Raw genomic sequence first — 12,090 nt, 5'->3', positions numbered from 1 at the left:
TCATCCATTCCTGCTACACAGAATGGAGAGGGAGGAACACATCAAAGGAGAACAGATCAAATTCAGCTGCGTTTGGGCCCAGATTGCAGAAAAAAAGGGACTCATTCTTAAGCAAAACGGCTCAGGCTTCTAAGGCTCAACATCTTGTTAAGACTCGAGCACAATATCTCAGACATTGCTGATCCTTGTGCAGCCACCTACAGTCTCAGCACTGCCTCCCTCAGCTTTGGGTTTGCTCCTGATCCCCTGACCTTGCAGACAGCCAAGTTTACACAGCAGCACTCTCTTCCTCTGCAACACCTACATCCACCTCCAGCTGACAGCCATGGTCCTGTCTCCAAACCAAAGGGGCCCATACCAGGGGGTCACATCACTATATCCTATGCCACTGATGCTGTTGAGGACGAGGAGATGCTATCCCACTCTTTGCAGGCTGGAAGGTGCCACCTGGCTGCAGAAGATTGCCACCTTGGCCACATTAAGGGACAAGGCAGATGGATGGGCCGAGACAGACAGAAGAACGCCACAGGCAGCAGAACGACCTGCTTGACAGATTTCCCTACTGATCAAAGCTAACTTCGCTCAGGGGTTTTGACATCTGATTAATTACATCACACCAGCTTGCTCCAAAGGTTCCGTTTCAGCAGTCCTCACCTCCCATACTCATGGGGCTCTGCAGCAGAACCTGGTGCCAACAGAGGAGGGACAGTTTGAGAGCAGCTCTGCCAAATGCCCTGGTCTGTCCCTGTATGCCCTGAGATAAGGAGGGGACGGCTGGGAGCAGAGCCCCTTTGTCTGCAGAGTGTTTGTCGCGGGCAGATAGGACGCATCCGCCTCACGCTGACATTTTGGTGACCAAATTAACATGCGCCGCCATGGAGACTAAATGTCATTAGCCTCATTAGAAGCAATCACATGAAAATAAAGACAAAGAAGAAATTCAAGTGAAAATTAACCAAAGCCATTCAATAAAACAATGGGGAGATCCAGCGGGGAGCAGACGGCCAACGCCAACCGCGTGGGATGGGAAGGGGTTGGGTAGAGGTCTCCATGGGCTCTGCTGTCACATCCAGTCCTGATGCAGCCATACGTAGTCAGACACGTGCCTGGGATATGACCATGCATGGCTGTGTCTAACAGGGACCAGGCTTTTTTTAGCAGCATCCAACTCCAGGTTTCTCTCCCATTCAATTACTGGCCAACGCCAACTGCGTTTTGCTTATGCGCTGTGACAAGACTGCTGCACAAGGTGGAAGGATTAGCGGAGTAAGTACTGTTTTGCCCTTGTAAAGCAAAGAATTTCTCCTGTAGCCCTCTCTTGCTATGCAAACGCCATTTCCTTTGGGGAGGGAGAAGTCAGAGGGCCCTTGCAAGATCCTGCTTATGACAGAGCAGATTTGAAAGCCCAGAGATCTCCTTCCCCCTCCTTCCCTTCTGTCAAAAATTATAATCATCATTTTCCAGCTTGCTGAACAATCAAAGTGTGGCCTATATTCGCTGGAGCTCCTTCCACACGCTACATGCATAGCAACAAGTATAGGAAACAAAAGCCAGAAGTAAACAGCAGTGCAAGAAGAGGAGATGGGATGGCAGGTGGGAACAGATGAAGGCTCCTTGGAGGCACCATGTGGGATGCACAGCATCACCCCCACCCCCAGTGCCCTCCATTGGTGCTGCTATGGGAGCCTGAAGCCTGCTATGAAGACCCCTTCTATGGTCTGTAAGGAACACGGTGATGAAACATCAATCAAGCAGAGCAATTGGACTAAATGACCTCTGAAGGTCCCTTCCAACTCAAATGGTTCTATGCCTACAGTAAATGCACCTGGCCCATTTTATTAGTGGTCAGGGCAACATTCCTGCTGTCACAGAATGGAATCCAGCCCTTTTGCTGTAGGTTCACTTGGTCCACAAGCAGCTGCTGACTTCACCACCATGAAGGAACCCACAGTCCCCAACTCAAATAACCCTACGTGCCCCACTAGGAGGCTTTACCCCACATTAAACACACCAGTGCCCAGCCCTGGCCAACAGGATAGACCTCCTGTTGTTTTTCACCCCAGACCAACACACTCCAGCCTCAGCATCCATCCCAAAGCACGGACCCTGCAGGGCAATGTGCTGGGCTCCCATTCCTTGCAGACTGCAGAACGTTTCCATCTCCAGAGCTGTCAATCCAGCACTTCTCACTAGCGCTGAATTCACAGAAAAGTAAACCTAAAAATAACTCTTTCTTTTTTCCCTTCCCTCCTTTCCTTGCCTCATCACACACGTGTCCCGCAGGCACATGACTGTGCTGTGCAGGCAACAAGTCCAGCATCCCTCTATGGCCCCAATGACACATTGATGGCACCGCATCAGGCTGAGCCCTGCTGCCCAGGGCTGATGCATCCACCCATGGATTCCAGTCCATAGGGATTCAGTCACCCTTAGAGCACTGTAACATGTTCCCAGAGCAGGTAAAGGTTTCTTTCCTCTAAGTAAAGGGGAAAAAAAATGAGAAAGGGAGGAAAAAAAAAAGGAGTTTCCTTAAAAACCCACCCACTGAGAAGCAAGTGTCAAAGCCACCTCTGTATGTGCACTTGCTGCATTGGTAATTATAAGTACCATGCCTTCATTAGAGAAAGGGAGGGAAGGAGATTTGTGGCAGAGCTGTTATTATTTTTAAGTTTAAACAAGAGGAGAAAAAAAAGAGGACAAGTTTGACGGCTGAGATCACAGCCCACCCTGCACACACACACAGCTGGGAGCAGCACTGGGATTTGCCTGTCTGGGAATGGGAAGAGGAGAGGGCTGCAAAGCCTGGGCTGACCCCAGGGAGAATGGTCAGCTTTGGGCACAGATGACCCCATAGATTTTGATAAGGAAACCATATATATATGTGTGTACATATATATGTATATACAGGAGGTATTTGGTTTTGGTGGGGATCCCTTTTGGGGTCAGGATGGTGGGTGACCACCAGCTCTATGTGCAAACACCCAGACAGGCTCTAACCACACCAAGCACAAACTTCAAATTGAATATTCAAGCGTATAATATGAACGCAGCTGTTTATGCAACTTAAGATCCACCATAACCAAACATTCAGCCCTTTGGGGAAGATATTCAAAGGCGGCAGTTAATGTACCCAGCTCCCATTGGTGCCTTTGAACCATTTCTCTCATTTCAGCCTCAATGTCAGCACTTCACAGACTCACACCAGCAGACTCCTCCATCCAGCTGTTTGCAGCCACAGAACGACACACAGAGGGGATGCTGTCAAAGGGAATCTGCTGGAATAAGCAAATCAAGATCCTCCAGTTTGGTGCACTCTGGAAGGCAGCCACCAGAGAACAGCCCCAGAGCCCGTAGGACAAACTATTCCAGAAGCTTACAATGCAGTAGGTTTGCATAGTGAAGCTGCATTTGCTCCTTCTTCTATCATATTCCTTCCTGATGCCACTTGGAAAGGTGAGCAAATGGGAGCCAAGGGCATAGGACTGCTAATGGGATCTGTTCCCCAACATCTCTGACTGATGGAGGGCTCATGGCTACAGCAGCGCAGCCACAACCATCCCCAGCCTTTGAGAGAGCTCTGAAAATCCCTTTTAGTCTACGTTGGAATGACACTGGAGCAGAACTAATGTGCTCCAGGTACTTATTCTTCGGCTTAGTTGTAGGGATCAGCAGCTCTCTGCCAGTCCTGCGTGCTCCTTAACAGGGGGGGGTCACAGCTGAGCATCCTAGCAGCTCCCAAGCCCAGCCATCACTCCCGAACAAGGAGCAAAAACCCTCTGCAACTCCTGCAATGCCTATTTCCTCATCTTAGACTGGATTTTCATCCACCACCAACGCCACACAACCCACGTGAGGCTCAGTTACAAGCGGGTGCAGAAAGCAAGCCCTACATGCAAGAGGTGACAGCAGGGCGCTGGGGACTCTGCCCAGCAGGCTCCCAGATGCCAGCACCCGCAGCACCAGGAGCAGCTGTCTTACAGCCTGCACTGCCACAGCTCCGAGCCTGCAGGGCTCGAGCCCCAGCTGGGAAGGATCCACTGCCATGACAAGTCGTTTTGCCAAGCCAGCAAAGGCAGCAACATAAATGTCTAAACAAGTTGACACGCATTGATTTTTGCCACTAGTAGAGCCATGATGCCACGCCATAACCTCATCCTGCCCATCAGAAAGAGCCCACCTCAGTAAGCAACGCTGCTCAGGAACCCCTGCCTGCCCAAAGCCACCGGGTGACAACAATATTAGCCTTAGAAATTGTTTTGCATGGGAACTTGTCTGACAAAGAAATAAAGAGCTACAGAGTAAGATGCTATCTATGACCAGAGGGGTCAGGGTTTCATTACTGCATTAACCTTTTGTGTCTTTAGATTCCACAGGAGTGAATTGGTAACGAGACAATGCGAGTCCCAGTGGGGAAAAAAATATATATATACATCTTTCCTAACAAAGGTAAAAGGGGGGAAATAAAAAGGAAAAGCAAAGAACAGAGGCGGGAGAGAAAGAGGGGAAAAAAACTGGCAAATAAGCTATTACAGCTAATAATAACTTCGCAACGCTATTTTCTGCAGGAGCCTTCAAGTTGTGATGTTTCCCTTCACTCTAATTACACCTCTAAAAGCAGGTTCCCTTCTCACTGTAACCACCCCATGAGAAACTCCCGCAGGATGCACGCAAAAATGGTGAGGAAAAGGAGTTCACACTTCACAAACAGCCTCTGCACATCCCAGGGGAGCATCACCTGCATAGAGCACGTGGGATTCTGCTTGTAAAAAAAATAAACAGCACTAAAAACCCAATGGAAGATGCAAACCTCAGGGGTCGGAAAAGGACCAAGGCAGCAGCTTGGCACACCAGAATGGTTTCCTTCCTCCACTGCAGGCAGCAGGTTTCAGTGTGATGGATTAACAGCTGAGCCCAGCTGGGCAAATTCCTAGGCTGGTTTGGCTCAAGGGACATTCAGAGCCAAAGCAGATATTGCTGCTCAATATAAATAAGAAGGGAAAGCTACAACGGCAAAGCGCAGATCAAGAAACCTCTCCCAAGTTATTGGAGGCTTAACTGGTATGGTTCTTTTTCCTTCTGGATGCTGCCTTGCATCCATTTCATTGCAATTTCAACCCAACAGCACAGGGCAGGAAAACCCAATGCCATGTTTTGCTCAAGATAAGACATTGCAATACTTCCCCTTCAAATCCCTTGTACTCTCCAATGGATGAGCGCATCATCCCCATTCTCATGAGCTCTCTGCTGTGCTATAGGTGCACCATTTTGGCTTGTAGAGTTGCTGGGGAGCTAAAGACAACACATTAAAGGCACTGCTGTAGGAGGTCCTCCATTGGCACGTCTTGCCCAGCCCACGCCTGCCTAACACACATCACGTCACCCTGCCATCAGAGCGAGCATCAGTGGGAACCAAGCATCAATCAGCAGCACCCAGCCCATGTCAGTGGCTGTTTCCCATGGCTGTGGCACCCCTGGATGCAGACAGTCCCATGATGTGAACCTCCAGCAGCAACTTTGAGCCTGAGCACCCCAGTGCTCATCACAGCTGTGCTGAGTGCTGCCTTCCAGCTATGACACAGCTCATCTCTCCCCCACTCCGGCTTCTTACGTGCCAGCCCAGCACAGAGAAAGCAGTGGAACTAAACCAAACCACAGAGAGCAGCTCAAATTGCAGCTGCACATCTTCCCTGCCCTCCTGAGTCCAACATAATTCTCACTGACAGTCATGAAAAACACATGTTGGGCTGAGATAGGATCCGAGCCTCAACATCTAGTCCCCATCTGTTTCAACAGGGGCCGCAATCTTTTCAGCTGCTAGAAGCACGTATCCTTGTCTGGAAATACCAGTGACTTGTCCCCCAGGAACAGCTCTGCTGCCCACCCCGCTGCTCCCCCCTCCCCATGGATGCACTGCAGAGCTGTGCTCACTGCCCCATCGCTGAGCATCAGCTCGGAGCCGGTGCTCAATGCAAACCTCACGTCTCCCCCTCATCCTGGTGAGCAGAGGGGATGAAGCCAGTCTGCATTTTGGGAGCCTCCAGCCCAGCACGCAGCAGCTGAGCACCTTTGCTGCAGGTGGGCTCATTCCTGTGTGCACCCACATCGGGGGCTTCATATTCACTTTGCAAAGACACACAAGGCTGACAGCTCGCTTTGCCCGGTGGCAATCAGCAGAGATGTGGGGGAGCAGGGAGAACAGCACGACAGCTCACAAGAGGAGAGAGGGATGCAGGAGATGCCCAACTTGGAACGTGAAAAAGCTGCGTGACCCCACCACGTCTAGACAGGGAACCGGCTCTTTGCAACCAGACAGTAGTGCAATGCCACCCTCCTGCACTGCCAGCACCCAGAGCTCTCCCCAGAGCCCAGCTTGATGCCTTGAACCCTGCTGCAAGCACTCGGCGAGCCTTGCTGCAGAGCAACTCGCAGCTGCGTGCAGCCGTGCGCTATGGGCATGAAGTCCGGGTCCCCCCAGCACGCACCATCACCCCTCCATCCTCTGCACCGCTCCCCTCCCAGCCCTGGGGATAGAAAAGCTTCCCTCACTGCCTACCTGGGATGAAGAGCAGGGCAGTGGTGGCGGTGAAGATGATCCAGCAGGCAGGATGGTACATCTTGGAGCTGCGGTCGGCTCGCGGCTGATTTGCTTGCTGCTTGCTGCTGCTGCTGCCGCCGCTGCTGCTTTCGTCTGCGTTGAATGCTGAGCAGGTTTAAATCCAATGTTTGCAGTGGGAGGGAGACTGAGTTAGCGAGCTGGGGAGAGAGAGAGAGACGGGAGCAGGCAGTCAGATTTTTCCTTGCACACACACACGCACAACTAGCCCGAGAAGCACCGGGCTCTGACCGTGCACGGGGAAGCAGACCTCCTACCAGGCACCCATTGGTTCGGGTTGCTGACTGACACCCGCACACTCTCTCTGTGCCACCAGGGAGTTAAACACGGGCATCACCCCCCCTGGGTACCGGACCCGCACATCCCACTGCCGCCTTCAGCCCAGCAGCATCACAGTGTGCACTTGGCTGTGCCCACACTGAGCCCCCAGCTGGGGCTGGCAGCCCCCCAGCTCGCCCCTTGCAAAGCCCCCCCGGGAGCAGCCGGCAGCTCTGCCTGCTGCCAAGGGATGGGAGCAGAGGCTCCGAGCTTGGGAGCATGAGTGGGTGGCTTCTGCACAAAAACCTGACACAGAGAACTGTCTCCTTGCATCTCAACCACAGCTCTATTTTTCCCCCCTTCTGTGCATTAAACAGCTCCCAAATGATGCCCAGAGTGGGGCTGTCTGCTCTTGCTGCCCCCCAAACTGATACCACCCAGCTTCCACCAAAGCAGAGCTTTTAAGTCCCCTCCCTGACCCCCACATCACATTCCCAACTGCTGCCCAGCCCTGAGCATCCCCAACACGCTGCCATCCATCCCTCTGCCATATGCCACAGCTCCCCAGCTCCATCCCCAGCTTCCTAATGGGATCACAGTGATATCTGCCCACTAAAACGGCCCCCCTTCACTCATCCCCCCCCATTCCCCCCAATGCATTTTTGCACCCCCAGGGACTGGTTGTGCCGCGCTGTTAAGAAGTTTCCAAATGGAATAAAGCTGCTTTTGACATTCTCCAAACAACAGAAAGAGTTTCTTGTTTCATATTCATCACAGCTTTGTTAAAAATATATCGTGAGCCTTTTAAAATGCATAAAGGCAAACTAAAACGGCTCCTTTGGCACAACACAATCTCCTTCCCCATTACTTTTAGGCTGTTAAGTCTTATGTTTTTAATTGCAGGCCAGCCTGAAGGTGCTTTGAGGTCAAGACTTTGCACTTGTACCTCTGTGCTCACCCAATGAGGGATGGAAGCCAAACATGCACCAGCAGGACAAACTTGGGCTGTGTTTCACCCATCCATCTCTATTCATTTCCTATTCTCCATGAATAAACCACAAGTTCTTATAAAGCTTTTAACTCAACCCCATTCCCACGTCATCCCACCCCTTTAGGTGAGTTGGTGCACGTTGCAGCGAACGCACCCGGGGATTTTTATCTTTTAATGGGAGTAAAGCCACATCGTTCACAACAGCCTTGACCTCTGGAAGAGCTAAATCATTGCACTGAGCAAAGAAAAAACAAGCAAGCAGCTTCGTTCAGCCTGAGATGAGCACGGCAATGTTTCACTGCTGGATTTCCCATCATTGACATCCAAATGGCCGACACTGAGTGATTTTATTCTCTCAAGTGAGCCCATAAAACTCAGCCCCCACCCCCATTCTATCAACCAAGAGGGATTTGGGGGGCACAAGACCCTGCATGACCATTGAGTGAACCAGCTCCCCCTATATCCATCCCCCAGACCCCAAAGGCATCACCACCCTTTGCTTCACATAGCATTTGGGAAACCCACCCAAGGAAAAATAACACACTATGGTTATCCTCACAGAACTCAAAGGAACATAGAAATAATTCCTAATTAACGACCTGATGGGCTCAGAAGGAGCGTGCTGCTCTGCTTTCAGAACCAGAGCTGAAAAGCTATATTTGGGCACACTCTGAAACAACACATTCTTACTTCTCCTCCCACAACATCCCTCCCGTATGCTCAGGCTTGTATTTCCCCCCCCCCCATACCTTGCAATAACTATGAAACAGACCCAGCACAAGTTTAGCTGCTCTCCTTGCTGGTTAAACAAGCACAGCACTAAGCACAACCTAGGACCAGACTTCCAGGACATCACTGCTTTTGCTTTCCCATCTGTAAAATGGGAACAAACGTGCTCGGGCAAAATCATCTGTTGCTGCTCACTAGTGCAGGGCTGAACAGGGAATTGGTCTGTTCTGTTTGATTTCCAAGACAAAATAAAAGATGTATAAATATGTACTTCACCAGTGGAGCTATTCTAGGATATTTGGGGGATGTATAGGGTTGTTTGTTTCTTGATATAAAGCACAGAATTTCAACCATATTCAAATTTGACAGCAGCACTGGATCAAAAAAGGAGACATTATGGTCTGCTGGGCACATTTAAACACCATTTCAGTGTGTGTCTGCAGTATTTATCCCAAGCTGTCCTAATGCATATTTACATCTGGGAACCCCCCCCCAAGACTCATGGAGGAATAATACACTGTCTTAAGGAGCTGGAGATCCCATGACCGTCTCCTTGCAGCCTCCACTTCTTAATATGATGGGACAGAGCATCGTGCCTATGGGTATCGTGCCTATGGGCTCAGGCTCGCTGCTGCTCTCTCTGCTGGCAGCATCCTGCACAAGGCACAGCCACATCCCACCCCATAGGGCCCCCCTGCCACCTTCCAGCCCCCCCCTTCTTCCTGTCCCCTCGCCACTCCCCCGCCTCTCCCTGCCTGTGTTTGCTTCTCTCCCTGAATGAAAGGCTACCCTTTTCTCCTTGACATCTTGTTAGAATGTGAATACAACATCTATTGATTTGCATTTCATGGAAGGAAAAGGGAAAAAAAAAGAGAAGCCTCTCTGAACTCAGTGCTACTAAAGAAGTAAACAGAAGATGCCAGCAAAGGCTGCCCTGGGAGGACTCTGCTCCCTGTGCTCAGCACACAGCCTGGCTCCTGTTGTTCCAGCATCAGCTCCATGCACAAGAACACACAGCATCACCTCGTGCTGCTTCATCCTGCTGATGACCAACAGCAGACTTGCAGTAAAGGCAAACCAAGGCCAATTCAGGTGGGCTACATCCCTCAGGTTTGCTTTAACCTGCAGAAATAAGCCATACTGCACAGCCTAGAGGGTCCTGCTCCCCAAAAACAGGCAAGCAAAGCAGGGATGCACAAGGAGAGAAACCCCGCACCATGGAAAGGGAGAGAGGAAGCAGCACTGTGGGTGAAGGCTCCCTCAACCTACAGCAGCGGGGTGCTGGGAGGATTAATTAGTGCTTGTAAAGCACTTTGAAGATAAAGGCGACTTGGAGGAGCGCTCACACCCAGGTGGAGATGGGGAGCAGGGAACCCAGGCGCTGCAGGGTTCCTTATCTGGAGCTCAAGCTGCAGCCCTGGCTGGGCGAGTGCTGTGCAGGTTCAGATGAAAGGGAGAATGGGAAAATTTCTGCGGCGTGCAGGAGGAAAAAAAGAGAAAAATCAAACGTGTGCTGCTTGGGAAAGGAGAAAGAGAGAGAGAGAGAGATGAAAAGACTGGATCTAAGTCTCTAAAAGCTGAGGAGACCTGCTATTGATTCTGGCTTGGGAAGAAGGGGCCTGAACAAGAGCCGGTGTGTTGTTAAGTGCACTTATCTCCTCTCGTTAGATGGCAGAATGGGGCCAGATGGACGGGGCACTAATTCCCATCACCAACCATTACCAGCTCAGTGCTGGACAAGGCACCTCTCCAAAGACGTGCTCTGAGCACACAGCAAATCCAGGGACCCACTGCAGATCCCAGCACTGATCCCAGAGCACGGCACCACCCTGAGCCTCTATCACACCTCCCCATGAGCAGGGCAAGGTTTCATGGGGTGAAGCCATACTCATGCTAAATCAGGCTGCCCAGGACCAAGTCATTGATTTCTGAGCACTTCCAAGAACAGACACTCCACATTTCCCCCAGGCAACCTTTGCCTGACCATCCTCACCATAAAAAAAGAAGAAAAAGCTTTCTCTTGCATTTCAAGAGAACATCATAGAATCAAAGGCCAGCTTAGGTTGAAAGCAATCTTCAAGATCATTGAGTTCCAACCCCAGTGCCATGGACAGTTTGTGCCTGCTGCCTCTTGGCCTGTCCTTAGGCACCCCAAGAAGATGCCAAGCCCTGTATGTGCCCACAGCTCCCACCAGGTACTATCCAATGGGCAGCAGCAGGGTGGGAAGAGCTGTGATGGAGATGCCTCCACAGCTCTGTCTGATCAGGGCTTGGATCTTTGACCACAGCTGTTTTATACGTGGTAAGGGACAACATCTCCCTCCTCATTCCATCAGAAGCCAACACTCCCTTGCCAGCAACGGGGCAGGGTTTCCTCCTCTTGTAACCAACACACTTTTGTTCCTCTAGCTATGATCAAAACAACTGAACACCAGGGGGATAAGAACACCAAACCAGGACAGATATGATGCATCTTGATCCATAAGCAGGAGGTGGTTCAAGGATAATCCAGGCATCACGTATCAGCTGTGAGCTTTGGAAGATGCATTTTTTTTCCCCTTTTCCCACTATTTGTCTTTTATTCTTTTTAATGAGAGAGAAAGAAAACATTTTAAGCTTTGTTCCCTTTCATTTATCGCCAAGTTCAGTGGTTTTACTCGTCAGTCCTCTGTAGCTCAGGTAAGAACAGAGGGCTGCAGATTAAAGGGAAACACAGCAGCAAATAGAAAGCTGTCGAGATAACAGAGAGGACAAAGTCAGGAAAGACAAAGAAAGGGAGCCTGCTTTCTGCAAGATTTCCACTTCTGGGTTTGTTTTTTTTTTCTATAGGTTAATCCAAAAATGAGGAGCAAGCTCTGATCCAAACACCCAGATTGGAAGTGTGGAATAGAGGGCAATAAAGCAAAAGCAAGAACTACAAGTGAGAGTCTGCCCATGGTGCTCTCACAGACACTTAATACACAGGGGATTTTATGTCAGCGGGCAGACAGCACACCAGACTGACAGCTCCCAATAACGGTGCAAGCATGGGCAGCATGCAGCACACCCCTACAGCTGCAAAGCCAAACCCCAAACTGCCACCCCATCCCTTAGTGCTGCATGGAGACACACAGCAAGCAGCACAAGGAAGGGAAAAACAAGGATAGTCACATTGCAATCCTACCCTTGGCACAGCTGCATGGCACAACCCTGCCCAGGGTATATGGGTTCTATGGGGCAAAGCACAGTGCACCCCGAGCCCAGCACAGTGAGCAGGTGCCAGGAGAGGGGGCACAGCTCCCTCGTGCAGCACAGAACGTATTTTCCATATGCTGCCTGATCACTTCTACGTTTCTTAAAATGCTATTGCACAGATATTTCAGAGGCATCATGGAGTGCCATCTGGTACGTTATATATTGCACCGAGCCCGGCCAATTTTGAGATACTTTTATCTCCTCCATTTCGTATGCAGCACATTGCAAGGCAAGTTGATGGGGAATGGGAGTTTGTAAGGGAATG

General features: G+C 50.6%; 1 protein-coding gene across 4 annotated transcripts in view; it reads right to left on the bottom strand.

Annotated features, from left to right (window-relative positions):
* OPCML (opioid binding protein/cell adhesion molecule like) overlaps window positions 1-12,090 on the bottom strand; it is a 264,304-nt gene that overhangs the window by 224,992 nt on the left and 27,222 nt on the right. The window contains exons 1-2 of one of the 4 annotated variants that reach the window (XM_085526064.1): window positions 6,871-7,168; window positions 6,554-6,753 (exon numbers count right to left, since the gene is read on the bottom strand). In XM_085526064.1, the coding sequence (XP_085382190.1) occupies window positions 6,554-6,614 (61 nt within the window). In that variant the 5' untranslated portion in view covers window positions 6,615-6,753; window positions 6,871-7,168. Of the gene's footprint in view, window positions 1-6,553; window positions 6,754-6,844; window positions 7,169-12,090 lie in introns of those variants that run through there. The other 3 variants (XM_085526063.1, XM_085526061.1, XM_085526065.1) reach the window with 3 other exon arrangements.

This window comes from Coturnix japonica, chromosome 34, assembly GCF_054131305.1.
Source record: "Coturnix japonica strain WE chromosome 34, WE-NBRP24, whole genome shotgun sequence".
Lineage (NCBI taxonomy): Eukaryota > Metazoa > Chordata > Aves > Galliformes > Phasianidae > Coturnix > Coturnix japonica.
Note: the sequence above shows the minus strand (reverse complement) of the source record. Positions and strands in the feature narration are given on the sequence as shown.